Here is a 22,078-nt window from a genome sequence, read left to right as displayed (position 1 = left end):
GGGATTTCCAATGCTGCAGTGAAAAATCAGAAAAGAAACGTGGTTCTATCAATCCGTGATTAAAAAAAAACAAAAAAACTAAAAACAAAAAAACAAAACAAAACAAAACAAAAAACAAAACAAAACAAAACAAAAAAAACACGTAGGCATTAGCGACAGTATATCTTTATCTTTGCATAATTAAACATAATTAATTTGGTGTAATTGAAAAAGAGTTTCAACATTGTGCTTTTGTGGAGTGTAATACTTTATTTATATATCACTTTTTAAAACATACAGTGACAAAGTGCTTTACAAAAAATCCCAGAAAATGTATAGTTATTGTCACTTTATTGCAATAAAAAAGAAACAAAGTGCTAACAAAACATAAAAGGGCGATTTAAGACGATAAAACAGACATGACGAAAAATTAATTATAAGTCATTGTTATTACTTAGTCTCACAACTGGTTACAAAAATTGTAGAATAGATAATAGTACTATGCACAGTTTAAACAAACTTTATAGGTCTGTATAAAATTTTTATTATTACCTCACAGGACACTATGGATTTGAACGTTTTTGAGGGATAAAACAATTGTTAGACAACATGTCAAGTTATCAAAATTAACATATTGTTATCAAATATACACAATTAAAATGTACTTAATATATGCAACTGCATGAATAACAATTGTTTCTATTATTTAACATATTTTTAAAAGTTGTTCTTGACTGACAGCTTGACATCAGACATGTGTTCCAGGATGTGAAACAATCCAGGACAAGTGCTACTATCATCCATTCACTGGAAACACTCAGGACAAGGCTGCAGGACAAGAAGGCCTGGGGAGGTTCCTGTCCTCTGGTTCTGCATAATGAAAATCCCATGGTCTTCAATCCGCGCTGTCCATCTCTGATCACCACTTCTAATTCAATCTCATACCCAGGGTCACGGCCGAAGTTGTTATGGAAACAACAAAAGTAGCACCAATCAGATTTCAGCTATTATTCCCCATTAAAGTCGCCATATAGTCTAATTTGTGCTGCAATTGAGTTGTTACAATTTTATTTTATTTTTTTTTTTACTAATGCTTTGACAGAAAAAAGGCGCCTCAATTACCTCCAGAAGACTTTGCCAAAAATGTCAAATTAAACAAATACCAGAGGCTATAAATAAGCACTTCCACCTCAAGGAAATAGCCTTCACTGACCTTTTCTAATCCAGTGTAGTTGAGATTGTCAGTTAGTTTACATTTTGACTTCAATATAAAAAAATACCTAAAATAAACCAGACTTAATAAAGAGTATACCAATTTGGCGTTTTATTTAACCATTAAAGTTAAATTTGATATGTAGCTCCGCATGTTGACGGTTGACAGCGACCTGAATTTGTTATACCGGAAGTAAAACCTCGTTACGCATGCGTCAGCGCCTATCAGGGCCGCTCCGTCAATAAGTTCTTGTTTAAAACACATTTAAGGATTATTTATTTTTAGCTCTGGCGTGTGTCTTCTGTATCGGGCCTAGTGGATTCATCCAGATGGTTTTGCTAAGGTGCATGTTTACGGATTCCTGGAGATTGGGAGAAAAGGAGCGAGGCTGCCCCGGTCTGTCCTTCATTAAGCCAGTAAGAGCAGGGAGGCATTTATCACGAAAGACAGAGCTTTCATAACTCGGTGTTCCCGCACACACGCTGCATTTCTGTCTCTGGGCTACTGTACCGAGTAAGCCTTCCCGTTCACCTATCTGTAGCCAATATAAAAGAGGTTAAATGCTCGCATTAGACTGCTAAGATGTCAAAACTTAAGCTAGCACCTGTACGGGCCATTTAGCCCGTTGCGATGACAACGAGCTAAAGATTCATTTTTGGGTTTTAACATCACCAGGAACTTCAATTTGTTATTACTATTTTACTTTTTTTTTTGGCATATTCAAGACCGTTTCGGTGTAATTAAGTTTGTTTTATTCGTCATGGCAAATTTTTGTGGCTATATTTTTTGCCACAATAAAACCCAACTAAATGGAAAAAGTAAAAAAATAAATAATAGAAATAGAAAACTGGTTATTTCCAATTCTAATAAAAGGCACATTTATTTTATTTATTCTGTTATTGTTGTGGGATCTTTATCAGAGCTTGAATTTGAATTTGAAGCACTCCCAGTTTCTAAAACGGCAGCGCAACACACCAAATCTTTTGTGATAAATCAAATCTATCTTAGGACTTGTCAGTGCAGTCTGTTTTACACTGTCAAACCTTTAGATCATTTTGTCTGCAGTTCACCAGGGGTGATTTTTATTATGTAGTTCAGCATGACACCATCTTTGAGAACAACGGAAGACCTTTTTTCTGTGTTTTATACTCCTGCAAAGCTCTGTGGAAAAATAATGTTTTCATTCAGGAAAGGTCTCAGCAAAACAATACCAGAAAGTCTTTGGAGGTTTTTGTCTGTGTACATCTTTGTCCCTTCATTAGCTCATCTCATGTGTGTTGTGACTGTGGATCCTGACTCGCCGCTAACACTCTGCGCTCCAGTGTGCTCCATGACGCCTCGTACGAGGTCAGACAGAGGACAGCAACCCCACTTCCCATTTCCCTTTCGAAAACCTCAACCCCCATCACTACAGCGGACCAGCTAAAGATTCCCAGAATGCACCTCTGCAGTCGACTGACCCCGGGGGTCGGCAGCTGTCAATCACGGACTCAGCTGGCTCTTCAGCTTCTGGACATGGACTGGAGGATGTGAGGGAGGCCTCTTAGAGGAGCCCTGGCTCTGCATATGGGATCATCTCTGTGCATTCATGGCGGGTAATTAAATTAGCTATCCTTCTCCTATTCTAATGCAAACCTCAGGTTGAATCACCACCCTGTACGTGAGAGGAAAGGCCCGAGGCAGTGATAGCAGACAAAGACAGCCAGCCTATATGAAGTACGGAGTTGCACTTTGCTTTAGCTTGCTGCCTGTGTTGATATTCATGGTCAATCTTAATAACTTCTCCATCTCCCGTTTCGGGATCGCGATTGGAAACTGGAAGAGGTTCGATCTTTGTTTACTCTCGACCCATGTGACAAATCTTATGCTTAGCCTTATACTTTTATAGTATTTTTGAATGATTAGTTTTTCAAATTATTAAATATTAACAGTAGTCCTTGTCATAAAAAGCATTAATGCCTGATTTCTTGTTCATATTGCAAACCTGTATGTATGCCATTAATAGATATGTGTAAGAGAAAGGATGTAAGGTGTCACAGAGTGCCCTGCAGACTGACAGCTTTCTAGGCGTCAAGGATGTAGTGGAGGGAGAGGTGGAAGTGACTCTTTAGCCCGAGGGCTGCATGGTGCACAGAGAGAGTGCAGGGTCACCTTTATCCATGCTGTCTGTGCCCAGAGCTGGGAAGTGACGAGGGGGGGACCTGGGACTCCCGACAGGCTGAACTGATTTCCTGTGCAGGGTCATGCCCAGGACAGACTTGGAGGACAAGGGTTTAGGACCGCGGGGAGCCGGGATCGGAGCTGGTCATGGTATAGGCAGCGAGTTGATGCTATTTTCTGCCATTTTCCTGCTTTTAACCACCACGTCTTTCCCTTCAAATGGGCCAAGATACCATGCACATGTCTCTGACTGAGGTAGGATTTAGTCATAATTCCACATGATGTGCTTATTTTACATGGCTGAAGTTTCAGCCTCTATTTTACTCTGAAACTTTCCAGCGCATGAATGAAGGGACCCCCTCCTGCTCCTCTTCTTATGTGTAATTAAGCAAACCATGGCATACAGATGTCTACACAGACATATAGGAGACTTTGGTTCCTCAGCAAATAACATACCCACAATCCTCTACATCTTACGCACTCTTGATGCCATATTCATATAAACACTGTTACCTGGGGCGACTCAGAGATCACAGCACAGACGTTCTTCCTCTTGCCCACATTTCTGGAATGCATTTACTCAGCTGGGTTTGCGAATTCAAGAGTGCACTGCTGCCTCAGGCTACAGAGGACATGCTTGTCACGAGATTTGAGGAACCTATACGTGTCTGTCTTTGAGTGTGTGTACATTTTAGAATGTGTACACCCCTCTAATTTTGAGATTTTTAATGACGGCTAGCTTGACAGTTTGATAAATGCCTGCGACTACAGTACACCAAGGCTGGAGTCTACGGGGAGGTATACGCTCAGTGTGTGGGAGGGTAAAAGGTGGCACTGTGGTTGTGATTAACATGACAGCGTGGCCTTTTTTTAGCCTTTACGCTCTACTGACCTACACATGCTAATCTAAGTCATGTTACACATAAATGTCATTATGCCTTATATCTAAGGTCACTAATCATTTTAAACTTAAAGGGGCTCTTCCTTTCTGGGAAAGCACTACGCCTTTGCAATTTGGAAAGTTTTGTCTATGACTAGACATTTGTGTCTTGGTAAATAGAAGAATTTAGTTTTTATTATCGCAACACTAAAGAACACTGTCATCAGTATTTTTTTCATTTATTTATTTAAGTGTTTTCTTGTTGGCTCGTTAATTTTTATAAGAGCAGTTGTTTCTCAACTTCTCTTGATTTGTTTTTGAGATGCTAATGTAAGTTGCATGTCAACATGCTGCCTTAATACCATATTTCTCTTTTGCGCAGCCTTTCTCTCCACTTGGATGTGTAGCGGGTGGAGGACACTTTTGATATTTCAGAGCTCAACATGGAATCAAATGGGGCTTACGAGGCCTCTCAGCCTAAATGGATCTCCTGTTTACACACTTGTCCGTCATCTGAGCAGTTTGCGGCTTCAGGTATCCAGAGAGATGGTGAGATGTCCCCAAAACCAATGGCACCATGTCTGAACCTGGTAAGTGCACTTTGTTTGGGTGAAGTTTGTCTAGATCAGAGATAACATGTGCACAGATCTTTTTTTTTTTTTTTCTTTTCTCAATGCTGCGTCCAACTCTGCCTCTAGGAATATTGAATTGAACTCTAGTTTTGAGTTCATTTAAGACATTATTATTTATTTCATATTTAAAGGCTTTTGTCAACACAAATGTCAGATGACATCCAGTTAAAATACCACAGTGATGGACATATTACAGCAATTAAAACTATGTTGCACCGCAAGCAGGGAAATGTTATGACCTTCATAACTATTGTTTTGCCGTTTTCCGTTGCGGTCTCTAAAATGTATTAAAGGACAACCAGAGTAAATCGTTTAGAGGACAATGACAAGGAAACGACGAAGTGAAGAGTCGCATCAGAGGCATCTGTTACAGTGACTAAATTATAAATTTTCCATTCCACTCAAGCTTTATTCACGTTTATTTCGGCCTAATTCAAGTTCCTGAGATGATGTGCTATTCTCGAGATCGTAGTGACGTTTTATTAATTAACCACATTGTTTAAACCACTGATGACTCGTATGAAATCAAATGAATTGTATATGACGTCAAAAATATTTTTTTTTAAACGACGCTAAATTACATAGGAGCTATAGGCTGTAACTGCCAGAAATGCCGTCGCATTGTCAATGAAATCCCAATATATTAGTCTGCATTAGTTCAAAACCGCAGAAAAAACACGCGCATTGAAGAGAGAAAACGTTTGTCTTATATTCTTGATAAATAGACAATTTCTAATGCTTTTTGCGCGTTTTAGGTAAAAAGATTGATCACTCAAATTATTATTTAGACCTCGGCACTGTTTTGAACATGTTATCACGCATTCTGTGTTTACTTATTTATTCATTTTATTATTGTTATCATTATTATTATTTCATGATTTTTTTGTCGCTTAGAAATAAATGCCACACAACAGCGAATTGTTGCCTTATTATCAGACGTATGCGCTGTCAGTGACTTTCCTGCTGTGGTTTAGCGGCAGAAGGACGCTGTGTTCATCAAAAGTATGATTAACGCATCAAACTCGAATGGGGAAATTAAATAGGATGGCATGTGAAATATTAAATACTTGATTGTTCGTGTAGACCTGCTAAGCGAACGAAAAGAAAGAAAGCCGCAGTTGGACAAAAAGAAAATGTACACGCACGCTCGTGTATTATGCCCGACGATTATTATGTAAAAATAAATTGTAGGCTGACGTGAATTAGAATTAAACAAAATGACACGAGATAAATCTAATTAAGTGTAAATAATTAAATGGTAAGTAGGGAAGACAGTTTGTGTAAATGCTGGTTTTATCCTTTAAGTTTCTGTGCGTAAATTGCACAGTGAGCGTCTGCTTCTCTTGTCCTCCTTGATCTAGCGATTAGGCTCATAACAATATATGAAATAGGAATTAAATGGTTAATTGGTGGACAGAAACCAGGCGTGATTGAATTTTTGGCGGATTATATCAGACTGTTGGAGACACACACACAGTGCCTCTCTCTCTCTCGCTCTCTCTCTCTCTATCTCTTTCTTTCTCTCTCTCTCTCTCTCACACACACACGCACACAACCCAATCCCGGTTTCACGGGTCTTTGTTTCTGATCTGTTAAATCCCACCCATTTGACATGAACACAGAAGAGAGAGAAAAAAATGCTCTCACTCAGGCGCCCACGCTAACAGCGCCCGGTCACTGTTGTCTATACTGCCTGCTGGACCCGTAAGATGGAGACGGAGAGTTGTTTGCCTTTCTCTTCGCAGGCCAGCAGGAGGACGCCTGCAAACTCTCCGGGACTGGAGCACGGCGGCGGCTCCGGTTCCTTCCTCCCCTGCGACGAGCTGCAGAAACCACCGCACCTTCTTCCTCCTCTTCCTCACCGCCTCAGCCTGCGCGGGGATCTCTACGCCGCCGCCATGGGCAGGTTCGGTGATGCTGCGGCGGACTTTACGCACGGCCCTGCCTCGGCGAACCCGCCCGGCTCGCCGTCCAAACACAGCAAGTTCTTGGACAGTATAAACCAGGATCAGAAGGGCTCGGCGATAAGCGGCAAACCGGCGTTTTATGAGAACAACACGGAAGGTAAGTAGAACAGACTTTATTTTGTATGGGAATAAAAAATGAGAGGAAGCGCAGTTGATTCTAAATGCCCGGACTTGAAGGTCTCTACAATTACTTATATTTCTTATGTGTGTTTTAACTATAACTTAACTGAAAGTATTGAAACTGATCTTAATAAATAATTCGCCAAAATGTATTTAGTCAGAGAAGAGATTTGTGACATTAACGGTGTTTTAAGTTTAAACATTTCGAAAATGAAACATATTGGCACTTATAGGTTGCACAAATATTAGTGAGTGGAGAAATATCACAGATCATAAAATTAATACTTTTCCTTTGCAATGGCTTGTTAAATTTAGTAAAAAAAAAAAAAAAATCAAGTTACGCAAATAAATTTGTGAGTTTTCCAAATGTTTAAGAGTGGACTCCCTTTTCAGACTTTGTTGGTTGAACTTCAGTTATGTAATTTATTTTACTGAAAAGTGTGGCTGTGATAAAAATGTCAACAAGTTTTCTTAGACTTGACACTCCTTGATGGAAAGCGAGAAAGGTTAAAGGTGAGCGTGGCAGCAAGTTGGGTGTGTCATTAGGCTGCTGGACTAATTTGCGGCCAAGATTCGGCCGCGTTTTTGTCTTTTAATTTTTAGAAACTCTGTCATTTGTTTGACTTTCTTTCCATGTAAAAAAAAAATACAACGGGAACGACTTTGAGTTGTGCAAGCAGGCGTGTGCTCTGATGCTGTCTGACATAATAGGCTACAAATGTCCATCCTGGGAAGAAAAGTAATGGGTGTGTGTGTGTTGAACTGGAGCCTAAAGAAATTATGTGGGTTTTCCTTTTGTTTATTGGTGCTGATGATTCTGTAAAGCAGCAGAGGATATCAGCTCTGATAAGGTCTTTGTGATATCAGTGTCCAGAATAATATACAACACTTTCATTCAAGTTGATGCCAAAACCAGCCAATAGATTCAAGAGATTTGTTTTCCACAATTACTTATGATAATCACATCGGCCGTCCTCTTTCAGAGTGGACTTACTATTACTATTTTCTTATGAGATTTATTGACATAATAGAGGGCATGTAAGATTTCCTCTTTCCTTTGTCTCTTTATCACATACAGGACCCCTGCACACACACACACACACACACAGTCACACACATGAACAAAAGCAATTTACTGTGTGTTACTGGAAGTGTGTGGAGCTTTGCATGTGTGTGCACAATTAGATAACGTGCACATGTATCTACTCATGCTGCTCTTCATTTGTTATTGAGTTTGGGCTCCTGCACCTTCAAAGGCGAACACGTCTTCCTGTTTTGTCTACAGTGAAAGGAAAGTGTAGTGACAGGCCAACACAGAAACAAACCCTTTGACCAGAGTAGCATCTTCAAGTTTTATTTTTGTCCGCAGTATTTTTTTTTTTCTACAGTTCAGTTCAGTTCTTAAAATTGTAAAATGGAATTAACACTATTAAAAAATATATAAATAAATAAAAAATTATAATGTATGAATAGATAATTTTACATTCATTTCTAATTTCTAATTTTAAACTCCTTAAGATGATTTTTTTTACAAAATAGGGGATGTGAATGTAAAAAAATCTTGATTTTAGAGATTAAGGATTTATTCAGTTTAGGAGCTTTAAAAGTTCAGTGTTTGTTGCAGTTATTACATTCGATTTTATTGTTCTTATTTTATAGATTTGAGACTTTATTTGCTATATATATGATTAATTTAAAAAAAAACTTTGTACTTGTATATTCCAGACACAGGCACATTATTATTTGTCTCATTATTCAAAAGAGACAAACATGCTAACGAGTCAAATACATCCCTTTTTCTTTTTAAAAGTAAAACACTCGCACACTTATTTATTTTAGGTTGTGAGGAAGCTTAAACCAAAGTTTATGTCCCTAATTAGAGACTGAAAATGCTTCTTTGACTATTAAAGAAATAAGATGAGTTTTAATAGCCGACGTTGTGTTTTGTATAAATGTGCGGAGCAAGAGACCTAGCGAAGTGTCGTTCAAATGGCCACCGCAGCAATATCGGTGTGTTAGAACAGATCCCCATGTTCACAGCGTGATCTTCCCACCTATACCTTTTGAATTCATCCCTATTTGCCTTTTCCTGTATTTCACATAGTTCTCCAGTTACACTAGAGTGAAGGCAAAGCGGATGTGGGTGCTTGACAAGGTAAAAGCTATTCGATGTCCTGTGGTCCCTGTTTGCAGCTGAGAATATTTTCAGCATGTGGTGTAAGGTCGGATCTAATGGACATGAGGAAATTAATGTTGCAATGAAAAGTGTTCTCTGTTGGGGCCCATATTGAATTAAGAGAATAGCAAAGTAGTGTCTCGGCTGACCCCGGTGAGTGAGTGCCTGTAGATAGATGGAGAGTGGTTTTGTTTTGGAGTTCGGGGTTAGACGTAATGAACATGGACAACAACATGCAAACACTGCAGGAGGGAGCAGCCCTTTTCCACGGTCTGTTAACGGGAAAGAAAATACTGCTTTCAGATTTCCCCCCACTGCTAAATGCACAGAGCAGAATGTGTATTAGTTATTCAAACTATCACAGACACAAAATCACCACGCCGTTCCGTGCTGTAGTTTTCCCGTTCATTATGTCTACATTTTTACGTTGAACGTTTCCCTTCAAGTTTAGGTGACCCTAAAAATGTTATGGCCATTAAATCACGATTTCTACTTGCATTGCCCTGTGGCTTTAATTTAAGCCAACTCTTTGAGCATTCACCGCCTAAATATGGGTTGTCTGGGCTAATTGAATTAAATCTGAATTAGTTGCTTCATTCAGTGTGTTGTTTTTCTCAGACGTCTCTCAGTTCAGCTCAGTCTCGTTTGGCAGTTTCAATCTGGGAATTAAACGCGAAACAAGCAGTTCACGGTTTTCAGTCATTCTTCACAAACAAGATGTTTGACTGGATACCCCCCCTTTCTGTTTATTTTCATTTTGCAACAATGTGTAGAATTACAGTGCATTGGTCTTAAAATTTGATCACTGTGCGCCAGAAACGTATCCAGAAAAACTGCTGGTTCAAAAAGGACAAGGTCATTTTTCTGGCAGTGAGTAGTTGACTGGTTTGCATTCAGTTGTTTGCTCCATTGCCTTTCTGTACAGAAATATGTTTTCTCATCCTCCTACTCTAAAAGATGTGTTGTTAACTATAGGGATTTATCAGCGTTACCCCGTAAGCCTCATAATGTTTTTGCCATTTCACGAACAAATATTTCAGAAAGAAATATTGTTGTTTTAATTTTATGTAAACATTATTTAAAAAATCACTTTTTCATTACACGATCATGAGGTGCTGACACATTACGTGTGATTTATTTCACTTTGTTTGTCTGGAACAAAGTGACACATAACATTCGACAGATGTTCAAACTGTCGTACATATAAATCAGAATAAATGACTAATAAATGGCATCATAAAGACCACTTTACAGACATCTTAAAAAACACGGAAATACACACTGATACCGTTCAACTGCTGCTAAAATATGTTTGCACGTGCTTTTATATTTGTTTGAATGTTTTTGTAACAATTTGCCTTTTTCTGCGTGTGTTGCTGCGCGCCTCAGTCAGAGAGAAGGGGGCTCCAAAAACAATGGGCTATCCTGGGATCGGGACCGACTGTTGCGTCAAGCTGAAAGAGCCCAGCAGCGTCTTACAAGGGGACTCTATCGCCGACTCCATTGACTTATCGGGCAAGAACAAGAAGCGACGCAACCGCACCACGTTCAGCACGTTTCAGCTGGAAGAGCTAGAGAAAGTGTTTCAGAAGACGCACTACCCCGACGTGTACGCCCGGGAGCAGCTGGCGCTGAGGACGGAGCTCACCGAGGCTCGGGTTCAGGTGAGTAAAAAGGCACATTTTATACCATTTTTTAAAAAAAATAATAATATCTGTGAGTATCAGCAAAAGAGAATTTATGACATAAACAAGACTGATTGTCTTCTCTTTTAATTTCCAAAATGTTTTGTATTGAAAAGGTTTGGTTCCAGAATCGTAGAGCTAAGTGGAGGAAACGGGAACGCTACGGGAAGATCCAGGAGGTTCGCAACCACTTTGCTGCTACATATGACATTTCTCTTCTCCCTCGCCATGATGCATACCAGGTAGGCCACTGCAGATCTTACATGACATAGAATACAGTGGGATAGAATAGAATAGACTTTATTGTCACATTATAGACACATTATAGAGCCTGCTGAGAGTTTACGTTTGCATGAAAAGTGAACGCTCTCGATCTTTTCTTTCCTCCATCTTGATTTAATGTTCCTTACAAAGTGTGACGAATTTCAATTAATTCCAGTTCTCTTGTTTGTTCCATCTAACGTGTCCTGTCTTAAATCTCTCCCCGCCCAGATGCAGGGCAACTTGTGGCCGGGTGCGGCTTCAGGTGCGGGCGGCGCTTCCGGCGCTGGTTGCGTCCTCGGACACGACTCCATCCCCTCGTCCTGCATGAGCGCATACCCTCACCCGCACAGCAACCTCCAGGGCTTCATGGGCATGCCCACGTCCCCCGGCCACCCGCACCACCACCACCCGCCTCACCACCCAGGCATCAACGGCCTCTACTCCCTTCACGGTTTCCCCGGAGGCCTTGGGTCGACTTCCATTGAGGGGCCCGAGGCCGAATACAAGCCGACGGGCCTGGTGGCGCTGCGGATGAAAGCTAAAGAGCCGGGCAGCATCCTCTCCTGGCCGACATGACCACAACAGTGCCAGCTCCACATCATGCACTGACTGAGCCAAAGCATATTACATTCCTGACCCATACGCAGTCCCCGATGTACACATCCGTCTCAGTATATGACTCAAATATTTCCTCTTAACATTTATGTAAGCCAGCGTGGAGTCAGAATATTGTGGAATAAGAGTTTCATGAAAACATTAAGGACAACTTGAACGTCTTGCACGAAGCCCAACGTTTTAATAGAACTTCCTTGTTTCCAGTTTTAGTTTGATATCGCAATGCTGAGACCGACGAGGAACAATTATTTAAGCATGTAAAAAATGTAATTATCATATTAATCACTGTTTTTACGTCTATTGTGCTTTATAGTGTGACCTGTAATAAAGGCTTCCGTGTAAATCCGTTGTCTCATTCAGAAGGAACGTATTTTTAGGAAAAAGCGATGACAAAAACATGGCACAAAAACAATCTCGGCATCATTTTAGCCCTGACGTGACTTCTTTTCACAAACTATAACCAAGAGCACTAACCAAAGGTCGCATAACGCATATTTAACTGGCAATGTGGTCGTGAGGCAAAAAATGCTTTACATGCTGTGGTCGCCATAAACACAAAGATTTCTGCTGTGCGGGAAATGAACGGGTGGGGTGGGGTGGGGGGGACTGTACATGTGCAGCCAACTTGGCTTTGCTTCAAGAGGCCTCAGGTTGCACTTCATGTGTCAGTGGAGAGTGGCAGGTTCATTAGCGAAAAGCCAACCGAGTGACCACACTTCACTACTGAAGATAATAAAGAGAGAGCCTCCCACAGACGGCTGGTTGCGCATTGGGGGCCAGATGTGTACATTCACATCTGGCATCAGTGGTTAACTTGACCATGTGAGTAATGAGTTACAGTTTACTAGTAAGAAAAAAAAACTTACTATGGCCCAGATTTTATTTGCTAATAATATTCACTGAATCCAGGTCATTTGCTTTCTGCTTGTTTTAATAAATAAATATTCACGTGTGGACGAATAATGTGACAGAAATATCTTCTCATTCTGAATGCAGCCCTAATAATTGTTTCAGAAAATCTCCTTGTGCTTAACCCCAAACAATTTATTACATTGTCGAGGAAACATCGAATTGCACGGTTGTCCACCATCTGGTGTAAATTACTAAATACCAACATATTTATGTCAGACATTTCAAACTGCGACTAAGAAAAAGAGACTTTCACTTATTGACAAAGCCCTCCCAAGCTCAACTCACTCCCCAGGAGTGTGCGTGGCTTCGGAGCACACTGGCACTCCGTTCCCTTCGCTCGCTTCGGCGTGACAGTAACGCTGTGGCAGATCGGCAGCCGTTCCCTTTCGGTCTGTGCCGGAGTTTTGCAAGAGCCACCAACATGTGGTTCCAATAGAAGAATGCACAAACCCATCAGAAACACTTTCCACACCCACAGCTTCAAATTCCAGCCAGGCCTTGGGAGACGGCAGCCCTTACTGCAGTTATAGAGTCACCCTGATTAAATCCCAGATTAAGTGGGGAAGATAAGAAGACCTGTCAGTCGGGATAAGGGATTGAGGAGATGGGCATCTTTAGGAAAGCTGAAGGAATAGCAGATGGTGGATCAGCGCTTAATTCTAATATTTATTTTCACTTAGGGAGCAGGTTAATCAAATCTCTCTGCCTATAAACAAAGGAGGAGAGTCGGTGATTTAGTGATTTTGGTATGTTAACTACCGAACACTATCAGGGCAGTAAAGATAGAGTAATTCACAATTTTAGAACAGCAGTATAGGTTATTCGCCTTAAAGTGGCTAAAAATAATGATCTCATCGTACAATAGGCCGTGCGTTTTGATCTGGCTGCCATTAGAATAACAGCACTGTGCTTTGATCTGTATTGACTCAATATGTCAGGCTACAGAGCCCTTATTCTCAGTATGATCTGTATGATTTGTCAGGAATAAATGAGATATGTTGAGTTACTGTAAGACTGGACATTGCTGGAGGCAGTTATTAACTCAGCATCACTCTGTGTATGAGGGTCACTGGGTGAAGACTGTCACTAGAGTCTGGAAGTTACTAAACCCTTAGCCTCATTAATGGACTAAACATATGACTTAATGCTCACTAGAATCTATAAAACTGCCTGCTAGCCACTGCTCCGAGCTTTGATCTCAGGAAGATTTATCTTGGCCTTGAAGTGCAGCTATTGTGACCTAACAGATACTTATTTGACGTGTCACGTTAAGCTAATCGCTGCGCTCCATTGTGACCGGCTCAGTACCACGATTAAAATGTAGAGTAGGGTTCACTATTGTCTGCCACAACTTGTTTAGCAGCTCATCTTCTCTAGAGAAAAAAATGCGCTTGGGAACATCAGATGCCACACTGAGTTCATTACACAGTCCATGCCACAGCCTCAACCTAGTGTAATGTTTTCTTTACATGATTTAAGACAAAGTTTGACTTGAAAATAGAACGAAAATAAACACAAAAGGCCACTGATCTGTTTTTCTTTTCAAATTATATTCCAAAAATGACCACATTAACCAACAATCCGTCCAGTTAAACTACATTAAATGCGTTAAAACATATTGCCATAGTGCCATCATGCTTTTTCCACATAAGGTCCTGCCTAAAATGCCATTTTATAAGGACTAGTATAAGACGCTGCACTTTTTGAGATACTGGTCAAATGTTGCCACCTTGTGGTATCAGTAAAAGCAAATGATTTTTTTTCTCCTGGACATTAAAGAATAGCTGTGCCATTTCATAGTATAATAAATAGAAGACTCAGCAATTAATTAAATTTTTTCTAAATAAATATTACGTTTTTGTTTTCATAAAGTATTGTGAGACGGTGTCAAACAACAAACTGTGGTGGCTACTTTAAATTACATTGTTTTTATAGTATGTGTTTGAAATGATATCATCAACTCAATTTAGTTCATTATAAAATGTGAATAAAAACACATGTTTATTATATTTTTATCGTTACGCCTCAGTGGGTGATTGACACGCGCTTTAAAGTTTTCCACCCACTTCTCGACCAATCAGAGTGAAGGGGCGGGCCTTCACGGTCATCTTTACAAAATGGCGACTGTTGTTGTTTTGCCGCAGGGTCAGTGAATAAATCCGTTTTTCATCTCAATAATTTCCCGCACCGATTTGAAGAAGCGGAGCTAGAAAAAGGCCAAATCTCCCAGGGCTCGACTGCGAGTGGGCTGAAATGAAAGGTAAAGAGCGGTCGCCGATTAAAAAACGCTCCCGGGCCTTGGACGACATTAGAGACAGGGGAGGATGCCACCCGACCAGCAAGAAAATGGGGGCTCTCTCCGTTTCCAGTGGGAGTAATAATGGGAATAGTTCGACCAAAGGCGACGGCGGCTCGACGAGAAGGAGTCTGCTCGGCGAGAAGAGGGACAGGGACTTCGACAGTCACGGCCGGACTGGGAATAATCACAGCTGTCCGTCGGCTGCTGCTAGCTCCGTGGGTAAAAACCACAGCTTGAGCCTGACGCTGGATTTAGCCTCGCCGAGGACCGCATCACGGGGGGAGCAGCGGGTCCAGCCGCCCGCCGCCGAGAGTGAGTACAAAACACTAAAAATCAGCGACCTCGGCACCCAGCTGAGCGACGAAGACGTAGAGGACGGACTCTTTCACGAGTTTAAGAAATTCGGGGACGTGAGCGTCAAAATAAGCCGCAGCAACGACGAGCGGATCGCCTTCGTGAATTTCAGGAAGCCGGAGGACGCGAGAGCCGCTAAGCACGCGAGGGGGCGGCTCGTGCTGTACGACCGGCCGCTGAAGATAGAGGCGGTCTACATCAACCGGAGGAGAAGCCGCTCCCCCGTGGAGAGGGACTTGTACGGTGCAGCTCAGAGCCACAGACACTTGCAGAGACCGCTGTCGCCCACCGGGCTCGGATACAGAGACTACCGGCTGCAGCAGCTGGCCTTGGGGCGACTCCCTCCTCCACCGCCGCCCCCCTTGCCCAGGGAGCTGGAGCGGGACAGGGAGTTTGCCCTGTTTGAAGCCAGGGCGCGTCCAGCTTTCATTGCGGAGCGTGCAGCTTTTCGCGAAGAGGATTTGATATCTCCAGAGGACGACCAAAGAGCCAACAGGACGTTGTTTTTAGGCAACCTGGACATAACTGTGACGGAGGCGGACCTGAGGAGGGCTTTTGACAGATTTGGGGTCATTACGGAGGTGGACATTAAGAGACCCACGCGGGGGCAAACCAGCACATATGGATTTCTGAAATTTGAGAACCTTGACATGGCCCATCACGCTAAGCTCAGTATGTCTGGCAAAATAGTGGGACGCAACCCCATAAAGATCGGCTACGGGAAAGCAACACCCACCACGCGGTTGTGGGTGGGAGGACTCGGACCCTGGGTTCCTTTAGCTGCTCTGGCACGAGAGTTTGATCGCTTTGGCACTATAAGGACCATTGACTACAGAAAGGGGGACACTTGGGCCTACATTCAGTATGAAAGCTTGGATGCCGCACAGGCAGCATGCACACACATGAGGGGCTTTCCACTTGGAGGCCCAGAGAGGAGACTACGAGTGGACTTTGCAGACACTGAGCATCGTTACCAGCAGCAGTTCCTACAGCCGCTCCCGATACCGCCCTTTGACATGGTGGCTGAGTCTTTTGTCCACCGTGCCACTCCTGAGCCTCTGAGGGTCAGAGAACGGACTCCACCGCCCCTTCACTTCAGGGAGAGAGATCTCTTCCCTGGAACCGAGTGGCCCAACCCAGCTATTCGTGAGCGGGTACGCGCCTCACCCTTCGAGCCCCTGGAACATTTGGAACGTGACAGACGGACTCGGGAGCCGTGGTCTTTGGAACGAGAGCTGCAGGGGCGAGAACCCGCAACGCGCAAGCGGCGCGTGGTGGAGGACGGGCGCCACCTTGATCACTCCCCCGACAGCACTGAAAGGACATTAAGGCGCAGACGTGCTTCTCCAGACGGGAGTCCTGGGGGCAGCAGCAGAGACGGCGGGCGCTTCAGCGACTCGGAGCGGCCCGTGCGGGGCGAGAGAGTCTCCCCGGCCCGAGAACGTCACAGCAGCTTGGAAAGAGTAGGGGTTGAACGGAGGCTCAAAAACCAAACTCTCTCTGACAAGGGACCCCCAAGTAGCACTATTTCAGCAGTCGGAGAGCGCAAGCGCAAGGCGGGCGATGGTGGTAAAGGAGCAACCAAGAGAGAACGTTCTGAGAGTAATTCCAAGGGAGGCCAGCCGTCCAAGCCGGATGGCACAAAGCTCAGTTTAGCTTGGCAAGGCATGCTGCTGCTAAAGAACAGCAATTTCCCAGCAAACATGCACCTGCTGGAAGGCGACCACAACGTAGCCAGCGACCTACTTATTGACAACGCAACAGGGAGGCAGGTGAACGAGCTCAAGATCACGCAGCGTCTCCGCCTGGACCAGCCCAAGCTCGACGAGGTGTCCCGGCGCATCAAGGTGGCGGGTCCCGGCGGCTACGCCATCCTGCTGGCGGTCCCCGGAGCCACGGAGGACGCGTCGTCGTCGGATCCCGCAGCCTCAACCCAGCGGCCGCTTCGCAACCTGGTGTCCTACCTCAACCAAAAACAAGCAGCTGGAGTCATCAGCCTGCCCGTCGGAGGGAGCAGGGATAAAGACAACACAGGGGTTCTTCACGCTTTCCCTCCTTGTGATTTCTCCCAGCAGTTCCTGGATTCCTCTGCCAAAGCTCTGGCAAAAAGTGAAGAGGACTACTTGGTCATGATTGTCGTTCGTGGAGCATCTTAAGAAAAAAAAATCACAATACACTAAGTTCAAATGGTGTAAAAAAAAAAAAAAAAAAACCTGCTGTATGTCAGTAACTATTGCATGCTGTGTGTTCTGCATCATGGGGTACACTAGTATGGTTCTTGAGTCTTTGTATGTTGCCATGTAATCCACTAAAAGGACAAACAGTGCCCTACTACAAAACTAAAAGGGTGTGTGTTTTTTAAAAGTTACATCTGAAAAGGGTGTTTGAATTGCTCACAAAGTCATAAACCTGCAGCCGTTCAGCCAGAATTCTGTAAAATGGTTAAACACAGGGAGCATTTTGAGGAGTACAGTTTAAGCCGGTTCAGTTCTTTATGTGAACAGACGAGTCATGTTGCGTTTCAGGTTTTAAATGTTTCACTACAAGAGACGAGAAGTTAGAAATTCAAAAAGGAGCGCAGACCCAATAACACCTCAAATTACTACCACATCTTCCAAGCAGTGTTAACAAAAACAGAAAGCATAAGCTTAACAAGGTCACGTATGTTTCTGGGCTTTAGTGCTTTACTTCCTTACTCTGTACAGGTGGTGTTATTGTGTCCGACTCCTGCTAAGGTGTTTTTGTCACAAGAGGAATCAAAAGACTTGTTTTTATTTTCAAAGCTTTGAGTTACTGTGCAATAGTATGTCGACTGTTATCACTTTCAGTGGATCGAGACAAAGATGAGGGAGTCAATTTTGAGTTGAAGCTATCCAGCAAAGGTTTACACTTTTGGTTGACAACAATTTTTGAAGGTCAGCTCTCTCCAGTGCACCACTCTCCCTAGGACGAGCACTGTCCCATCTCAAATACAGTTTCAATCCTGACTAAGTAGCTTCAAAACTGACAGTACACTTATGTACATATATATATGTAGAGGGAGAGAGTGGTACACTGAAGCAGACCTGCGCCATGTGTTCTCATATTGTTGAAGCTCATCCCGGTCAGAACGCGTCTAGATGCGACTCATACATGACAGTCGTGTGTTAGGAGGTCAGAAAACTGACAAATTATGTCCAGGAGCCATGTTTTTTTTTTTTTTTTGGATTTGAGTGTGTTTATGTTTTTTTTTTTTTTTTAATGACTGATTGTGTTCCTCAGAAATGGAACGACAAATTGCAAGATAGACAATGAACTCAGTTGAGTGTGTGTCCACTGGTTTTGAGGAAAAAAAAAAAAAAGAAGAGGGAGAGAGACTAAATTGTCATGTCAACTCTGTGTGGAATGCTAAATACTAATAGATGTGAATTTTATTTTTTGCCCAGGGAACAGCCCGTCATAACACAATATGCATAGCATAGTAAAACAAAAATACTAACACCCTTTTTTTTTTTTTTCATATTTTTTACTTAATATTTTATTTTTGTGCATCCCTATCTTAGACATGGTTGTGCAATGTAGATTATAAAAAAAACCTACAGTAGTAATGTACGAAGAGCTTAGAGGATTTTGTGTTAACTGCAAGTCTGCTTCATTTACTTACCTGAAGCCAGTAGATCCTCCAGTAATAATAGGAAAAATCGGTAAAAATGCTGGTACAAAGCAACAACCCTGCTGTTTGTTCAGTAAGTAGGCCTGTGCAAGTTTCTGGTTAATTTAAATGATCGAGGTCTAAATTTGACAGTATTTCGCTTGCCAGCGTGTTCCCCAGGCCTACTTACCCTCTTTTGTTCTGCCATGATATGTTTGTCATATGTATTGGAAACATTCACATGTGGGGGAAACTGTCGTGCGTGTGAACGTCACACGCCCGCTGCGACTCTGGACTGCTGAGGAGCGCGGAGCTGACGGCCTCCGCGGAGAAGGTCCACCCTAGTGTTTGTGAGTCCTCGCTGATGAGGCAGCTTTTAAGTTGTGTAGCCCATCTGCACCTGTGATGACTTCTGTTTTAAATGGGAAAAATTGAGCAATGTACACTTTGATGTCATGGGAAAGGAAAATCCGTAGAGCCCATGCGAAGCTGTTCACGTACCTGCAAGTGCGTTTGGGCGCTCAATGTGACCGATTATCAATAAATTGTTCATTTGAAGGGAAACCTGTTTCTTCGATGGAAGTGAATTGAAGAAACGAGCTGCCTTATTGTGTTTCGAAAAGGAGTTGTCACTTGAAATTTTGTTTGCCGCCGCACACGAGAGGGGGAGACGATTTGCAGTTTGTTTTAGCACGAGTGAAGAGAGACCCCTGTTTTCGTGTGAGGATCCCCGTTTGCTTGCAGGCCGGGTTCTGTGCCCTTAAGTTGCCCGTCATAAATTACTTCCTCCTTCACGATCCCCTCCTTATGTCCTCAACTGTTCCCGTTGGCATGCACAACACCTGATCGGGATCGAAGGAGCCCCTCCCCTGCTGCTCTTTGTGTCAGAGTCCAGTTTGCATTGAGAAGCAGAGGCAGGTGCATACAGCGAGGGGGCCGGAGCGAAACAGCACCACACGCCGCCGTCCTGCCGTCTGCCGCCGTCTTTACTCTGATGGTTTCACGCGCATTGTTCCTGGTTCTGAATAGGAGTCGAAGGAGGCTCATCGCCGGCCGTCACACACTCCACTCAGGAGATTGTGGCTGACACGCTGTGAAATTTCCATAGCATCCGCAGTTCAAGCTGTCTCACTGCAGAGGCCAAGCTGAACCACTGGGCCCGTTTGTCTTTACTATGCTTTGCCCAGTTATGATTTAATTTGACTTAATTTTTTTTTTGTATCAGGGAAGAGGATCGGTCCAGACCTCAGCTAGGAGGAATATTATTGGCTCCCGTCTTTGTGCTCTCCTCTGATTGAACCCTCTCCGAGGAGACGAGTGAAGAAATGCGTTTGCTGCAGTGTTTGCTCTGAGGTCTGCTGCAGCATGGAAATGAGATACGAACGGGCCAAATTGTTTAACCTTTTCGCCATCGCTTGGGAGGAATCCACGCTGCAGGACGCCAACGCCCAACTTCTTCTAGGAGGCCTGTGCGTTTTGCCAGTTCATAAGTTTAAGGCCACTTTACGCAGGAAAGAGAGTTTTCCATTTCCTCCAGCCATCCATTTTAGCTGCGGTAGCGTGAAAACAAATGCTGTGTTCTGTGCTGAGACGGACCCGTCGCTCCACTAGAGAAACATTGCCATCTGGAGGACCACGGAGCACCTGCTTTCCTGTCTCTGTCTCTCTCTCAGCCAACCACCTGACACCCAGGACAGAGCTGTTGTCACTGCATGACTGCACACTGTATAGAAACGTCAACGATGGTGAGTAAGGTGAACAAGTGCTGCCTGCCAGCTCTGTATCGGTGGCACGGGGCAGTAGCGGTGAGTATGAAGTGTCAACACCACATGTTCCCAATGTCAGATGCTCTGGTTTCAAGCCAGGAGTTAGTATTATCATTATTTAAGTTATTTCCACTGATAATTTAATGATAATTGACATAAATCCCAAATACTAGTCAAAAATAATAAGAATATTTTCAGCCCACAGTAACACACCTTATAATGATCCTTTGACTCAACAACTAAACAAACTGATAAATTATCTTTAAAAAAAAAAAATGTAACATTTTCTAATCCTAATATACATTTTTTTTTCTGATAATATAACCCTGCAGACTTTTATTTATACTCGCAGCTAAACTGATGCAAAACGAGCTTCTACAATAAGAGACTACTGCAGACATGAACCAAATTACATACACAATATCAAGAGTTGCTTCCACAGTTTTAGCAGAAACGTTTTTATGACTGATGAAATCTGTTGACACTGAAAGTCAGTATAGATTATGAGACAACTACTGAATTATAGATTCCACAAGTGAAAACCAGTTTCTAGCATTGGTGGATAATACAATTTACTTTTCATTTACTCAAGTACAGTACATTTTTTTTAGGTACGTTTAATTACCAATACTGTTCTAGTTAAACATCTATTGTGCTTACATTGCTCCACATTTCCACTTGTAGTTGTTACCTATTACTTGATTGTAGATTCTGGTTAATAATCCGAAATAAATAACTTATTTCTAATGTAGTATCAAACGTTGAGGCAACACTTGATATATAATTAATTAAACCTTGCCCCACCTTTCCTGAAATACTAAAAGATTGTACAGTTAATCCATGACTAAACAGAATAGAGTAAAACTGAATGTAAAATGAGGCCTTCTGCAAAATTGGTACTTCCCTTCTAATACCTTTGAGTTTATTTTCGCTGTCTTTTTTACTGTCTTTCTGCAGTAAGTATTTACTATTTCGCCGCTCTAGTGCCTCTTAAGACTCTTCTTCAATTGTACATTATATTATTGATCATTCAAGAAGAAATTCATCAGATTGTAAACGACTGGGCAGCATTAATTTACTGATTGATAATTCCTTTTCCTCAGACCAATAAGTGCAACACGTTCAAACGTGTTAAATGAAATGAAATTAAAACGAGAAAAAAAATCAAAGAGTATTAAAGCGGTGGCCAACACTTTGTCAATATTCATCTAAATGTTCACAAATTAATAAGTAGATGAAACTTGAGTTTCCAGCACTAGTGGAGCAAATGATCAAAATTATTTCTAATTTAAGGGAAAAAAACAACATGCATAAAAGGTAAGTTTCACATCTGGGTAGTTTAGTCATTGATTTGTGGTTTGTTTTACCTTCTTCAGACAAAGAATTGTAAATTGTTACAAATTTGACTTGTTCAAATTTTTTTTT

At 42.4% G+C, this 22,078-nt stretch overlaps 2 protein-coding genes across 2 annotated transcripts; both read left to right on the top strand.

Annotated features, from left to right (window-relative positions):
- The first annotated feature begins 1,465 nt into the window (after nt 1-1,465).
- Nucleotides 1,466-12,036, top strand: alx3 (ALX homeobox 3). The gene is made up of 7 exons (XM_047577996.1): nt 1,466-1,705; nt 2,515-2,787; nt 4,615-4,822; nt 6,610-6,928; nt 10,517-10,791; nt 10,929-11,054; nt 11,305-12,036. The coding sequence occupies exons 3-7, from the start codon at nt 4,676-4,678 to the stop codon at nt 11,650-11,652; spliced, it is 1,215 nt and encodes a 404-aa protein (XP_047433952.1). The 5' UTR covers nt 1,466-1,705; nt 2,515-2,787; nt 4,615-4,675; the 3' UTR covers nt 11,653-12,036.
- Nucleotides 12,037-14,685: 2,649 nt separating this feature from the next.
- Nucleotides 14,686-19,451, top strand: rbm15 (RNA binding motif protein 15). The gene has a single exon (XM_047577948.1). The coding sequence runs from the start codon at nt 14,857-14,859 to the stop codon at nt 17,410-17,412; it is 2,556 nt and encodes an 851-aa protein (XP_047433904.1). The 5' UTR covers nt 14,686-14,856; the 3' UTR covers nt 17,413-19,451.
- The last annotated feature ends 2,627 nt before the right edge of the window (nt 19,452-22,078 follow it).

The sequence above is a fragment of the Mugil cephalus genome, chromosome 1 (assembly GCF_022458985.1).
Source record: "Mugil cephalus isolate CIBA_MC_2020 chromosome 1, CIBA_Mcephalus_1.1, whole genome shotgun sequence".
NCBI lineage: Eukaryota > Metazoa > Chordata > Actinopteri > Mugiliformes > Mugilidae > Mugil > Mugil cephalus.
Note: the sequence above shows the minus strand (reverse complement) of the source record. Positions and strands in the feature narration are given on the sequence as shown.